At 43.3% G+C, this 16,014-nt stretch overlaps 1 protein-coding gene across 1 annotated transcript in view; it reads right to left on the reverse strand.

Annotated features, from left to right (window-relative positions):
- The window catches only part of col7a1 (collagen, type VII, alpha 1), a 325,194-nt gene that overhangs the window by 227,273 nt on the left and 81,907 nt on the right, over positions 1-16,014 (reverse strand). Inside the window, exons 13-17 of the mRNA XM_073072948.1 lie at positions 11,684-11,800; positions 10,637-10,789; positions 8,842-8,973; positions 5,830-5,973; positions 4,521-4,643 (exon numbers count right to left, since the gene is read on the reverse strand). Of these exons, the coding sequence (XP_072929049.1) occupies positions 4,521-4,643; positions 5,830-5,973; positions 8,842-8,973; positions 10,637-10,789; positions 11,684-11,800 (669 nt within the window). The remainder of the gene's footprint in view (positions 1-4,520; positions 4,644-5,829; positions 5,974-8,841; positions 8,974-10,636; positions 10,790-11,683; positions 11,801-16,014) is intronic.

Here is a 16,014-nt window from a genome sequence, read left to right on the forward strand (position 1 = left end):
AACCCTGAACATCCTCTACATAGCACCATCCAGAGACAGAGAAGCAGTTTCAGCGACAGGCTGCTATCGATGCAATGCTCCTCAGACAGGATGAAGAGGTCAATACTCCCCAATGCCATTAGGCTTTACAATTCAACCGCCAGGAGTAAGATATGTTAAAATGCCGGGGTTGATTGTATTTAATGTATTTAAGTAAACTACTTAAGAACTTTTTAAAAGCTATTATTAATGCTTTTGGAGAGAGTGATTTAGATGCATATCATATTTTTACTGAGTTAAGTATTGTATGTAATTAGTTTTGCTACAACAAGTGTATGGGACATTGGAAAAAATGTTGAATTTCCCCATGGGGATGAATAAAGTATCTATCTATCTAGAAGGTGGGTGGGTGAGGGAGGGAGGGATTGAAGTAAGAAGCTGGGGAGGTAAAGGGCTGAAAAAGAACCTCAAGACACTTGAGTGCAATGACAGACAGACAGACATACTTTATTGATCCCAAGGGAAATTGGAAATTGATACTTGTGAACTGGTGCCTGGTGGAAGATGCTGTGACTAATGTATAGTTGCATTGAGTTAAAAGATGTACCTCTATGTTCTTTTCTCAGGACCTGTCCAGAGGATTTCACATAATGTCAAAACTTAAGACAATTGGCACATAAAGAGGGGCTGACTGACCCATCAGGTCCATGCCAGCTCTCTGTGGGGTTATCCATTCACTCCCGTTTTTCTGCACTTTCTTTATAGATTACTTTCACTTGCTGCCATTCATCAACCACTTGAGATACTCATCATCTGGGTATAGAAGTTATGTTCACAGGTTATGTGAGGCCATATCTGGAGCATCGTGCTATGGCAAAGATGTTATTAAATTGGAGGGTGTGCAGTAAAGATCTACAAGGATATTGCCAGGACTTGAGGGACTAAGTTATTGAGATGGTTGTCGATTTTTTATCAGGTTGTGACATAGAACAAAAAACAACATTCACCAAGTACACAGAATAAAGAATTATATAAAAAAAATAGAGATTAAAGTACAGATATAGAATAAAATGTGCATTAATACATAAATCACAGCATGTATTTACAATGTAAATAGCATTATATACAGTGGTTTAAAGGTTTACAGTACAGTGCATTATATAGATAGATGGGGAGGTCTAACTAGAATGTTTGCTTAAATTAACTTTCTGAGAGAAGAAACTTTTAAAATGGTGAAGATTTTGCTTTTGTTTTAATAATCCTATAGCTTTCCAGACCTCCAAGAGGACCACAATCTAGTCATGGTTTGGAGGCTTGCGTGCCTCAATGATCTGAACAGCTACGTTGGCTAGAGTCAGGGCTTAATGCTTTGGCTGTTGGTAGGGTCCACCTTGCCTTCCTGGTCAAAGGGTAGAGGCCAGCCGAAGAGCGGTCCATCGGTCCAGGGTTAGGGATTCAGGTCAGGGCTAACAACCCCGACTGGTAAAACAAAACAGAAACAGCAATGCGGAGTCGTACATCTCAGTCTGACGACATTCCTGAATCTCCATCTGGGATCTGCATGACTGACCACAGTGAAAACCGAGAGGAAGCTACAGACATGATGAAGGATGCCATAAACATCACCAGTGTTGGAGGACCTTCATTGCTGCCCTAAACCCTGTTGGAAACCACTGTTTGTTTTAATAATACTTTTTATGAGGTTTGTACTTATTAACAAACTCGTGTTTATTTCACGCTCACTTGCAGAAAGCGGTATAGCAGCTAAACTAATGGTTTGTCACGTTTCTCATTTTTCATTGGCTAAGTATTAGCACATTCCCCACATGATGCAATTGTTTTAATTCTGTCGCCTATACACTAGTTTATTCCTGTCTAAGGGATTTCTTATCTTATCTATAAAAGTGATGGATTTTCAGAGACACAATCTTTTGCTTCTTTATTCTTTTGTCTTCGGATTCACCACTTAGCATAATTTCTCAGCTCTTTATTTAATTTGCTTAGTATTTGTATATTTGCTTGTACTATAAAGTAATCAATAGTTGGAACTAAGAATGCTCATCATCCCCAACTCCTGGGAAAACCCTGAAAATCAGAAAGAAAACTGAGATCCAACAACACCAGCGGCATAACGGGCAAAAGAGAAGAGAGAGCTTTCCGGAAGGGAGCTTTTAGGAAAGGCAGTTTGTAGGGTGGGTCGTGACCGCACATACTAAATCTAAATTCTATCATACTTATTGAGGCAAATGACCCGTTTTGGTGGTGTTTAGTCAATATGAAATATAGGAGGCGGAAATTAATCTACAATTGATCAACATTATCAAAGTGAATCTGGAAGTAGTACAAAACACAGAAAATAGTAGAAAAGCAGTGGCTAATCCTGAAGTCATTTGCATAGAGACCCAGCAGATCAGGTAGTATCAGTGGAGAGAGAAACAGGGTTACTGTTTCAGGCTGGTGATCGCTCACCGCAAGAGTGGTCACACACAACTTCTCAGGAACAACTTCTTCACCTCCACCCTCAGATTTCTGAATGCTTCAGGAACACTACCTGACTATTTTGCTCTCTTCTTGCTCTATCAGCTTTTTTATATTTCTTTTTGTAACTTGTAGTATTCTTTTTATACATTACACTGCACTGCTTTCGCAAAACAACAAATTTCACAGTTGTGAACCTGGTTCTGATTCTGAGAGAACGCTCTGGTATAAAACCGGGTTTAAGATGGAGAGAAAGGTGGGACAGAGAAAAGAAGGAAAGGGAAAAGGCATGTGATCAGGAAGAATGCTGGAGAGGAGAAGTGATAACATAGGCTCGGCAATTTATGCAGACCTGGAACAGGCCCTGTGCCCAACTCTTCAATGCCAACCAAGATACTTAGCTGAGCTAGACCCATCTGCCTACATTTGGACCACAGCCTTTTCAGCCTTTCCTAGTCAGGTACCTATCCAACTGCCTTTTAAGCATTTGCAAATATGCCCACTCTACAGCTTCCTCCGGCAGCTTATTCAACACACCAACCATGATCTGTGTAGAAAAAGCTGCCTCTCGAATCTCTTTAGATCTTTATCCTCTCACGATACGTTTATCCTCATTACATTTAGACTTCTCTGCACTGGGGGGAAAAGAAATGTGACCATCCATCCTATCTGCACTGCTCATGGTTATATGAATCTCTATAAGGTTACTGCTCTAGGCTTCTATGCTCCAGGGAAGCTTTAAGTATGAGCGATGGATTTCTGGGAGTTAAGGGTAAGACACATTGCTTTGCCATTGTTGCTTGGGTATGTTGGCTGTACATTTTACTCTGCTGAGCATTGTGGGCATGCTGTGCTGGTGCTGAAATGTGTGGCAACATCTGTGAGCTAACCTCAGCACATCCAGTACATCCTCAGATTGTGTTGGCTGATAACGCATCCAATGTGCTTCACTGAATGTATTGATGTACATGTGATTAATAATAAGTAAATCTAAATGTAAATGAAGTGTTCATTTGTTTGTTATGAGCCTGTGGACAATCATGGTCTTTTCATGAGCGTAATTGTTCTTGGCAAATTTTTCTACAGAAGTGGTTCGCCATTGTCTTTCTCTGGGGAGTGTCTTTACGAAATGGGTGACCCCAGCCATCATCAATACTCTTCAGAGATTGTCAGTGGTCGCATAACCAGGACTTATGATACATACCAGCTGCTCATACGACCATCCACCACCTGTTCCCGCGGTTTCGTGCAATCCTGGATGGGGGAGGGGGAGGCTAAGCAAGTGCTGCACCTTCCCTATGGGAGACCTGAAGGCTAGCAAAGGACCGCCTTACACCTCCTTTGGTACAGACATACCTCCAGCTCGCCACCAAAAATAAGGTGTGCCACCTGTCAAACCACAGCTGCCAAGGGGGAAGTTGGGCAAGTACATGGATTGGAAAGGTTTAATTATTATAATAAGAACAACTTTATTTATATAGCACCTTTCATGCATTAAGATGCAGGCTCACAGTGCTTTACATAGACTGTAAAGATAAATCAATACAGTCATAAAAATACGAGACAAAATTAAAAATCATAAGTAAAGACAAACATTATATAGAATAAAATGTGATCAAATCCACAAAATTATTTAAATATAATCAACATCAAGAGACATTAGCTAATCCTATAAGCAGGCTAAATTAAGGAAGGAGGTGTTTAGAAGTGTTTTGAAACATTCCATAGTACCAGCCTGTTGTATCTTAGTCGGTAGTGTATTCCTGATTATCAGTGCATGAGAACAAAAGGCCGTATTCACCAGTTCTTAGGTTCAGAGGGTTATGGAACAAACACTGGCAAATTGGACTAGCTTGGATGGGACATCCTGGCCATCATGGCCCAGTTGGACTGAGGGGCCTGTTTTCATCCTGTGTGACTCAAAGTCAGAACACCTCGCTTATGTGACACAAACAACATTCTGAGATTGCATGGTGCATGAACACACAACACATCATTCCAGAGGCTTTTTAGAAAGGCAGGGATGCCTGATGAGTTTAAAACTATTATCAGAAGAGGCCTACCGTCAGCATGTTTCCACATGACCTTGTACGCTGTAGCCTGGGGCAACCCCCTCCACGCGATTCGGATTCGATTACTCTGCGTCTCCAGGGTGCGGAGCTCTGTCACGCGCCCAACAGCTCCATCTTATGTTATGCCAAATGGAGAGAAGGGGGAGGAAGATATTTCAGCCATTTTTAAAGTTAATAAGACAGACCTTTCACCGGAATGAGTGAATGCCGTCCGCGAAAAGGAACTGCGGCTACTTAGCTGGGCCCCTCTCACATCACCATCCGAGCCTGTGAACTCTACCTAAGAAAAGGGCCAGAACAGCAGGCAGATGGGAGAACCATCACCAGCAGATTCCTCCCTTAACCCGACTCGGGTGTGGAAAATACATCACCGACCCTTCTAAACTGGTAATCCACTCCCCAAAAGCAGCGGTTCAAAGGCAATTACAGATGGACAAGCAATGCAGACCGTGTCCATGACAGGTCATGGAACATTATAGGGGGGGGGGGGGGGGCAGGCCGTTCAGCCCACAACATTGCACCACTCTCAATGCCAATCCATACTAAATAAATTGACATCAATCCCAAGGTCATGGTTTTGACCCCCTTACAGGCCAACAGTATTGTGCTCAGTTCTGGCTGCCTCATTGTAGGAAGGATGTGTAAGCATTAGAGAGGGTGTGGAGGAGATCTATCACAATGCTGACTGCATTAGAGAGCTGTCTTATGAGGATAGGCTGAGTGAGCTGAAACTTTTCTCTGGAGTGAAGAAGGATGAGAAGTGTATAAGATGATAAAAAGCAGAGATAGAGTGGAGAGCCAGCGCCTTTTTCCTGGGGTGGAAATGGCTAACATAAGAAGACATAATTTTAAGGTGATTGGGGAAAGTATGGGGGGGGGGGGGATGTCAGAGGTATCTTTTCTTTCCACAGAGAGTGGTGTGTGTGTGGAACACCCTGCCAGGTGATGGTGATAAAGGCAGATACATTTAAGAGACTCTTTAATAGGCAACCGGATGAAAGAAAAATGGAGGAATATGTGGGAGGAAAGCATTAGATTATAGGAATGCCTTGAATTGAATTGATTTTATTGCATCCTTCACATACATGAGGAGTAAAAATCTTTACATTACATCTCCATCTAAATGTGCAATGTGCAATCATAGTAATTTATAATGATTTATAATAAATAGACCAGAGGGTGGTGTATCTGTGGAATTCATGGGTCAATACCATTTAGGAAGGGGTCCGTGGTCTAGAGGAAAGTGGTGCTCTCGGGAAGAATGGGTTCAGCACGTACACTTCATCCCCTCATCGCTTACCTGCTCTAGCAACAACGCTGGCCGGGCTTCCCTCCCTGCCACTGGAAAGCACTGACACTTCGATGACATACATCTCTCCTTGCTGCACGTGGTCAATGTCAAATGAAGTTGTTTCACGTGACACAACCCTGGTGACCTCGTAACCTGAACAGGAAAGAAAAAATACAAAATGCAATGAGTGTTGAATTAAATCTGTTGTGACAAGCAACAACTGTTAACAAGGTACTTGCAGAGAGATTTAGGCCGGTTAGAAGAGTGGGCTGAAAGATGGCAGATGGAGTTTAATGCTGATAACTGTGAGGTGCTACATTTTGGTAGGACTAATCAAAATAGGACATACGTGGTAAATGGTAGGACATTGAGGAATGCAGCGGAACAGAGTGATCTAGGAATAATGGTGCATAGTTCCCTGAAGGTGGAATCTCATGTGGATAGGGTAGTGAAGAAAGCTTTTGGTATGCTGGCCTTTATAAATCAGAGCATTGAGTATAGGAGTTGGGATGTAATGTTAAAATTGTACAAGGCATTGGTAAGGCCGAATTTGGAGTATTGTGTACAGTTCTGGTCACCGAATTATAGAAAAGATGTCAACAAAATAGAGAGAGTACAGAGGAGATTTACTAGAAAGTTACCTGGGTTTCAGCACCTAAGTTACCGAGAAAGGTCGAACAAGTTTGGTCTTTATTCTTTGGAGTGTAGAAGGTTGAGGGGGGACTTGATAGAGGTATTTAAAATTATGAGGGGGATAGATAGAGTTGACATGGATAGGCTTTTTCCATTGAGAGTAGGGGAGATTCAAACAAGAGGACCTGAGTTGAGAGTTAAGGGGCAAAAGTTTAGGGGTAACACGAGGGGGAACTTCTTTACTCAGAGAGTGGTAGTTGTGTGGAACGAGCTTCCAATAGAAGTGGTAGAGGCAGGTTCGATATTGTCATTTTAAAAAAATTGGATAGGTATATGGACAGGAAAGGAATGGAGGGTTATGGGCTGAGTGCAGATCAGTGGGACTAGATTAGAGTAAGCGTTCAGCACAGACTAGAAGGCCAAGATGGCCTGTTTCCGTGCTGTAATTGTTATATGGTTATATGATTACTTAGCCACGTGGAGTACACTGAATTACCAAATGTACTGTCAGTGAATGTTACTATTTGTTCACAGTCTCTTTCAATGTTTTGACTGAGGGGACTAGGTGTAATATATCCAAGCTTGTTGGTAAATCTTTGGAGTGGCACGGTAGCATAGCAGTTAGCTTCATTCTAGTAGAGCACGGGTGACCTGGGTTCAATTCCACCACTTCCCAAAAGGAATTTGCATTAGTTGGAAGAGCGCACGGATCTTCTCTCACATTCTGAAGACCTACGGGTCAGACTGGTCAAGTGGGTGTAAGCAGGCGGCACGAGCTCATAAGAGTCTGTTACTGCGCTGAATCTCTAAATAAATAAACAGACAGAAACTAAAATGGACCAGAGTGGAAACGATCACCATGCAGGGAGGAGTGGATATATCGACCGAGCTGTCAGAGTAGGTTGTAGAGGCAGTACTGTTACAAATTTAAAAGACATTTAAACAGGTACATATGCAACACGCACAAAATATTGGAGGAACTTAGCAAGTCAGGTCGCATCTACAGAAGAGAACGAACAACTGACGTTCCATGCCGAGCTTGAAATGTCGACTGTTTATTCCCCTCCACGTACGCAGCCTGACTTATTGAGTTCCTCTGGCATTTTGTGTGTGATTTCCAGCACCTGCAGAATCTCGTGTCCTTACTGGTAAATGGGCAGGAATGATTTACTGGGTCGTGGACCAAACTGGAGAAAATCAGACTAGCTCAGGTAGACAACTCGCTCAGCACGGACAAGTCAGGCTGAAAAGACGGTTCCCAGACTGTATGACTCCGGAAGGTAGTGAGCTTGTGAGGAGAATGTAGGGAGACTTCAAGAGGATATATAGTTAGGCTACATGAATGGGTGAGGACATGGGGGAATGGGTGTCACGTAGTGTAGTGCTCAGCACAATGCTCTACAGTACTGGTAACCCGGGTTCAATTCCTGCTGCTGTCTGTAAGGAGTTTGTATGTTCTCCCGGGGATCACGTGGGTTTCCTCCGGGTGATCCGGTTTCCTCCCACAATCCAAAAAACATATTGGTTGGTAGGTTAAATGGTCATTGTAAATTGTCCTGGGATTAGGCTCAGATTAGATTGGGGAATGCTGGGTGGAAGGGCCAAAAGGGCCAGAACAGCCTGTTCTGTGCGGCATCTCAATGAACAGATAAATCATGTGAGGTCATCTAACTCAGTAGGAAAAATAGAAGGGTGGGGTGTGTTTTAAATGTTGATAATCAGAGAGATCTGGATGTCCCTTTATGGAAATTATTGCAGGGCCAGTGAGCAATTAAAGAAAGCAGTATACGGGGCTTGGAAATAAAATAATTGCACATGCTGGATATTGCTTCGATGAAAGGTCATGAATGAAGGGAATGATCTGAAACATTGACTCTGGTTCTCTTCCCATAGTCAAACCAGCTGAGTATTTTGGGTACATGCAGGTTTTTGCAAGAGGATTTAAGAACAAGATTATTTTATTATAATTACACAGGGTTCTGGCAAGACAGCACTTGGAATATTGAGTGTTCACTGAAGAAAGGGTGTATTCGCAATAGAGAGAGCAGCACAGCTTCGCCAGACTGGTCCTGATGAAGGGTCTCAGCCCAAGATGTCACCTGTTTATTCCTCCCCACTAATGTTACCTGACCTGCTGAGTTCCTCCAGCACTATGTGTGCGTCGCTCTGGTTTTCCAGAATCTCTTGTGCATATGGCTTCTGGGGTGGTGGGATTATTACACGGGTTGAAATGGAGCACGCTGGGCCCGTGTCTTCTGATTAAAAAGAGCGAGAGGTGATCTCATTGAAACATCCAAATTCGTACTGAGGTTTGAGAGGGATGTTTTCTCTGACTACCTTGTTTGGGATTTTGTGCACCATACCAATGAAGACTTTCCACTGACCCACCTCTGGGGTTTCGCCAGACTATTTTATATGCCGATGCTCCCGACACTGCGGTCCAGCTGATCCGAATCCGGTTATGGGTTGTTTCGACTATCTGCAAATTTGCCACGGCTCCCAGACCTATTTCATTATCCACTGTGTAGAGAGCAGAAAGACAGTGACAAGGAAACCAAATGCCCAATGCCTCCTCCCTAGATATCTAACTTCACTGTTACCGTCTCGGTAACCGACTGATCCAACCGCAGCGGAAGTTTCATTCATTTTGTAGGTGGCACAGTTGTGTAGCTGTAGTGCAGAAGTTTTACAGTGCCAGCAGTCCAGGTTCAATCCCCAGTGCTGTCTGTAAGGAGTTTCCATATTCTCCCTGTGATAGTGTGTGCTTCTACCAGTGGCTCCACTTCCCTTCAATATTGTAAAGATGTACGGGTTTGGTTCAGGAAGTTGTTGGGGCATGCTATGTTGGTTTCCGGAAGCATGGCGACACTTGTGGGCTGCCCCCAGCACATTCTCAGATTGTGCTGGCCATTGATGCAAACAATGCATTTCACTACACGTTTTGATACTGAATATAGAATGTTACAGCTTAGTACAGGCCCTTCGGCCCACGATGTTGTGCTGACCTTTTAATCTACATTAAGATCAATCTAACCCTTCCCTCCCACATAACTCTCTATTTTTCTATCACGTATTTGCCTATCTAAGAGTTTTGTAAATGGTCTTAATGTATATGTCATCACCATAATTATGTGCTCTGTTGTATGATGTAGCTGATCATGGTCTTTGACCATGATAGTTCTTGGTAAATTTTTCTACAGAAGTGGTTTGCCATTGCCTTCTTCTGAACAGTGTCTTTACCAGACAGGTGACTCCAGCCATTATCAATATTCCTCAGAGATTGTCTGCCTGGTGTCAGTGGTCACATAACCAGGACTTGTGATATTCACCAGCTGCTCTTACGACCATCCACCACCTGCTCCCATGGCTTCATGTGACCCTGATTGGGGGTGGGTAGAGCTAATCAGGTGCTACACCTTGCCCAAGGGTGACCTGCAGGCTAGCAAGAGGGAAGGAGCATTTTACACCTCCTTTGGTAGGGATGTATCTCCACCCCACCACCCAAATCTATGTGCATACATGTGATAAATAAAGCTAATCTTTAATCTCTCTTTTTCAGAGTCAATGGAGCTGCTCTATGATGCAGCTGGCATAGAATGAATGGGTAGAGTGCTCATGGTGTGTTCTGTCTGCAAACGTACAGAGCAACAGGTACAAGCAAAGTACATTGCCAAGGATTATGCCTGTGTTCTCTGATTCCATCGTTTGATGTTGCCGACTGCCAAGTGCATCAGTTCCAACAGGAGGTCCTTCCTCCAAACGTAAGGTGACTTCTTTTCTTCTCCTATCCCTCAGCCAAATACGTTAAGGAGTGGGGTGACACGTTAGCACAACCACTTTACAAGTACATGAATGGGAGGGGTATGGAAGTCTATAGTCCAGGTGTGGCTTGATGGAACTAGGCAGGTAACATTTTGGCATGGACTAGATGGACAGAAGGGCCTCTTTCTGTGCTGTAGTGCTCTATGACCCTATGACCTACAAGCAAAGAGCATGGGATCAACTATGTTGTTTTCCCGAAAGCATCAGTACTGTAAAGTCTAAAACTGAAGTGTTACCTCGGGAAATCGAGTGCAGCAGCAGTGAGGATCCATTACAGGGGTGTGGGTGCAAACCGTTCAGGTTCTGGGTGTTGGGCGCTCCTGGTAATCATGTTAAGGCTCTGGGAATCCACGTAACTTACCTGTCTTTGACATAGTCACTGGCGTTGCCACTTCCCTGTCGTTGTACAGAGTGTAGAGAGTGATGGCGTATTCAGTGCCCGGAGACAGGCTGGTGATATCATAGTTGTTGGAGGCAGCGTTCAGCACAACTGTGTTGGACTGTGTCTGTTCCTCTGTTAGAAATGGAAGGGTTAAATTTTCAAGACATAAAGTTCGAAGTCTTTGTCTTAGCACAACGCTGGTGAATGATCTCATCCAGCTGAGGGATGATAGTGAAAGCAAAACTAAATATCCATGTCTAAAGCTGAGTCAGTGTCAAATTCAGCAGAGCCAGCATCATCATGATTCTGTGCCTTGTGGTAATATGAGGGAAATCATGGTCTTTCCATGGCCATGAGTATTCTTGGCAAATTTTTCTACTTTGTACGGAATTGGTTTGCCATTGCCTTCTTCTGGGCAGTGTCTTTAACAGACGGGTGACCCCAGCCATTACCAATACTCTTCAGAGATTGTCTGCCTGGCGTCAGTGGTCACATAACCAGGACTTGTGATGTGCACCGGCTGCTCATATGACCATCCACCACCTGCTCCCATCGCTTCATACGACCCTGAATGGGGGGCTAAGCAGGTGCTACACCTTGCCAAGGGTGACTTGCTGACTGGTGGAGGGAAGCCTTCCCTCCACCGAGGTATAAAAAAGACAGTTAGATCATGCACATTGAAAAATAAATGACTTTAACATGGGATCAGTCATAATATTTCTGAAAAGCTAAGAAAGCTTGAGTAATTCTATGCCTTACTCCAATGCCTATTTCATTGTTTTCACATCAGGGCATAAGTACAGTGGTTTATACAAAATGATGGAAGAACTCAGCAAATCAGGCAAAATCTATAGAAAGGAATAAGCAAAATTCCTTGCCTGAAGGGTATTGGCCCGAAATATAGATAGTTTATTCCTTTCCACAGATGCTGCCTGACCTGCCGAGTTCCTCCAGCATTTTGTGAGTGTTACTCTGGGTTTCCGGCACCTGCAGAATCTCTCGTGTTTACAAGTTGACTGGTGTTACCTGTGGCTTTCCTCCACTCTATTCTGTAAGAGCTGGCATCACGCTGGGGATTCCACGTCACGCGGATAGCAGTCGGACTAATCCCAATTGTCCTCAAAACAAGGTTTTCTGCCAAATCTTAAGGAAAGGAAAGGGAGGAAGAAGTAAAAAAAGACAGGTGAGTGTCAGATATCACCCAACAAATGAACAACATAATGTAGTTAAATCGCATCTGGAGTCAGGACTTACACCAGGTTCAGGAATAGTTACTGCCCCTCAACCATAAGGCTCTTGAACCAAAGGGGATAATTTCATTCAAGTTAATTTGCCCCATCACTGAAATGTTCCCACAACCAATGGACTTACTTTCAAGGACTCTTCATCTCATGTTCTCAATGCTTATTATGTATTTATTTATTATTATACTAGAACACTAGAATACTACAGCACAGTACAGGCCCTTCAGCCCTCAATGTTGTGCCGACCCATATATTCCATTAAAAAAAGTACTAAACCCACACTACCCCATAACCCTCTATTTTTCTTTCATCCATGTGCCTGTCCAAGAGGCTCTTAAATACCCCTAATGTTTTAGCCTCCACCACCATCCCTGGCAAGTCATTCCAGGCACCCACAACCCTCTGTGTAAAAAAACTTACCCCTGATATCTCCCCTAATCTGGGAAACAGGTACTGGCTATCCACCCTATCTATGCCTCTCATAATCTTGTAGACTTCTATCAAGTCCCCTCACATCCTTCTACGCTCCAAAGAGTAAAGTCCCAGCTCTGCTAACTTTGCCTCATTTATTTCTTTTTACATTGCACAGTTTGTTGTCTTTTGCACTCTGGTTGAGTGCCAAAGTTGGTGCGGTTGTTCATTGATTCTGTTGTAGTTGTTATTCTATAGATTTATTGAGTATACCCGCAAGAAAATTAATCTTAGGGTTGTATATGGTGACATGCATATTTTGATAATAAATTTACTTTGAACTTAGAACCTTTTGGAACTTTGAGTATTCTGGTCACCCCATTACATGAAGGATGTGACGGCTTTAGAGATGGTGTGTAAGAGGTTTACCAAAATGGTGACTAGAGGGTGGACAAACCGGGGGTTGTTTTCTTTGGAGCTGCAAAGTCTGAGAGGAGACCTGATGGAGCTTTATTAGAATATGTGATGCAGAGACAGAATAGACAACCAGGTTCAAAATCAAGTGTCTAATACCAGAGGATATGAATTTAGGGTGAGAGAGGGTAAATTCAAAGGAGATACGTAGGGCAAGATTTTTGGTGGTGGGTGCCTGGAATGAACTGCCAAGGGTGGTGGTGGAAGCAAATAAGATAGAGCTCTTTAAGAGACTCTTCGATTTGATAGAGATGTTCGAGAGGTCTCCTCCAGGTGCTCCACAATCCAAAGGTGACCTGGTTAGTCATGTAATTGGCCATTGTAATGTGTACTGTGATCAGGCTAGTGTTAAATAGGCGAGTTGCTGGGCAGTGTAACCTATTGAGCTGGAAGGGCCTGTTCTGCTCTGCATCTCTAAATATTCAGTGGATTCCAGTTAACTGGGACACATCAGGACCAGTTCAATTTGGCCCAAGTACGTAGCAGCCCCAATGAACCGATGGTTCATGGAAATAGTTAAAATGATATATAAAAAAAGAAAAAACAATTGTTTAACCAAGTAACAAATTATCTACTTAAATGAAATGCAGAACAAATTAGAACACTACCAATACCTCTTCGGTACTATAAAACTGTGTATTAGTTCCTAATAGTTCTCAACGGAGGAATTTATCTAGGTATGCTATTATATTCTTTTGATTGACTGTAAAGGAACAGACATCTATGGTAATTTTTTTGGCAAGTGTCAAATCTTTTCATGGCATTTAGCAAGGGTCTTAAATTTTTTAAAGTCAAATAAAAAATTATGAAAAATGACTGCTTTGTTAATTGGCGTCCATCACCCTGAATAAATACCATAACACAAATAGACACAACTGGCGCTATTTAAGAACTGTTCCCTTTAAGCATTGTGTAGTGTCTAACGGCTACACATGTGCACACGACTAACACTAGTTAGAAACTGTTCTGCAGCAGTCTCCTGTCCTGCAACAGTCTCCCAGTCTCCTGTCCCAATTAAGCAGAATGCCCCAAACAAATGTTGGGAACCACAGTTATTTTCTCAGTAAGTTTTTGTTCTTTAAAAGCTGTCCCAAATAAGTGGCTGACTCGATTAACTGATGGCCCAATTAACAAGAGTCCACTGTATGTAAATAGGCACATGAAATGGAAGGATGTGGACCCTGTGTAGGAAGAAAGGATGAGTTTAGCCGGTTTGAATACAAATCTTATTAGCCGAGCACAACATTGTGGGGCCACTTTCTGTGCTGTACTGTTCTATGTTCCAACCTTAAGGCAATCTCTCAAAATTGGAATTGGAAATAGTTTATTAATGTCACATGTACAGAGGTGGTTGCCCACCCCCATTCACCATCCCTGTTTCTCTCTCTTACGTTATCTCCCTACCTGCCCATCACCTCACTTCTGTGCTCCTCCTCCTTCCCTTTCTTCCGTGCTCTTTTGTCATCTCCTATCAGATTCCCCGTTCTCCAGCCCTGTTTCTCTTCCACCAATCAACTTCCCAGCTCTTTACTTCCCCCTTCCCCCTTCAGGTTTCACCTACCACCTACCATCTTGTACTTCTTCCTCCCCCCCAACCCCCACTTTATTATTCTGACTTCTCCTCTTCCTTTCCAGTCCTGATGAAGGGTCTTGGACCGAAACATTAACTGTTTACTCTTTCCCATAGTTGCTGTGTCTCTCCAGTATTTTGTGTGTATCACAATGGAAACGGGTTGCTTTGTGTGCCATCCAGACTCATCATTCCTTACAAAAGAACACTGAGGTAGAAAAAAGAAAACGGAATACAGAATGTAGTGCAGCAGATACAAAGAAAGTACAAGTGATGTTGAATAAAAGTTCCAGCATCTCTTGAGTTCATCATCTTCATCCTGCAGTTCTCCAAAGGCCTCCTTGTTCCACTAGCCTTTCTCTCATCAGTGGGTAATCTGCCCAGTCATTGCCTTGACCCATTAGCTTTCCTCTCATTGGAGGGTAAGTTGCCCAGTCATTGCCTTGACCCATTAGCTTTCCTCTCATTGGAGGGTAAGCTGCCCAGTCATTGCTTTGACCCATTAGCTTTCCTCTCATTGGAGGGTAAGTTGCCCAGTCATTGCTTTGGCCATTAGCTTTCCTCTCATTGGAGGGTAAGCTGCCCAGTCATTGCCTTGACCCATTAGCTTTCCTCTCATTGGAGGGTAAGTTGCCCAGTCATTGTCAGTGTCTCTCCGATTGTTTCCTCTTGGATTGAATACCAAGGCCAAAGAAAAAGAGGCTTTTGCATTTCCTGGTCTTTAATCTGCAGTTTATTATATTTTATTATGTTCCAAACTAATGTTGTTTTGGCAGCACAGCTACAGGTACCTCTAAATAAAGATTCATGTGCACTGGAAGTACAAAGCTCCTGTGGTTACTTTGAAAGGAAATGAATTGCCCCGGAGGTCAAGAGACACTTTGATGTTGATGAATTGTGTGTTTTGTTTTGGACGGGGTCTGGGAGTTGCAGTCAAGTCTAGTGTTATTTTTTTTATTGACACACACTGTGGAATGGCCCTCCCGGCCCTCTGAGCAGCATCGCCAAGCGATCCCCTGATTTCATCCTGGCCTAGTCACGGGACAATTTACAATGACCAACTAACCTACCAGCCCGTACCTCTTTGGACTGTGGGAGGAAACTGGAGCACCCGGAGGAAACCCACGCAATCGCGGGGAGAACGTACAAACTCCTTACAGGTGATGGCGGATATTGAACCCTGGTCGCTGGTACTGTAAAGCGTTGTGCTAACCACTACACTACCGTGCCGCGTTCTCATTGCCCCTGAGAAGGCTGTGGTTGTGGGCTAACTTCAATCACTCCATAGTCTGGGGGAAGATACTCACACAGTGATTTCTACAGATGTACAGAAAACATTCTGACTGGAAGCATCACCGACTAGTATGGGGGTACCAACGCACAGAATCAGGAAAAACTTCAGAGAATTGTAAACTCTGCCAGGCCTTCATTTTTAAAAAAAATTCTATTTACCTCTCCACTTGCCCCTCCAGGGAGTCCTGGCTTTAATCTTGCAATCCTTTTCCCAGACAGGAACGTATCTAAACTGAAGTATTTAAAGACCACCCATTACTTCCTAGTTGTGACCCAGATCCTGGGCCTCGGTATGATGTGAGAAAGTGTTTAGCGGAGTGACCAGCCATCCTGGATCAGTCAGGAGCTTACAGAAACTGAATACT

The sequence above is a fragment of the Hemitrygon akajei genome, chromosome 19, assembly GCF_048418815.1.
Source record: "Hemitrygon akajei chromosome 19, sHemAka1.3, whole genome shotgun sequence".
Taxonomy (NCBI): Eukaryota; Metazoa; Chordata; class Chondrichthyes; order Myliobatiformes; family Dasyatidae; genus Hemitrygon; species Hemitrygon akajei.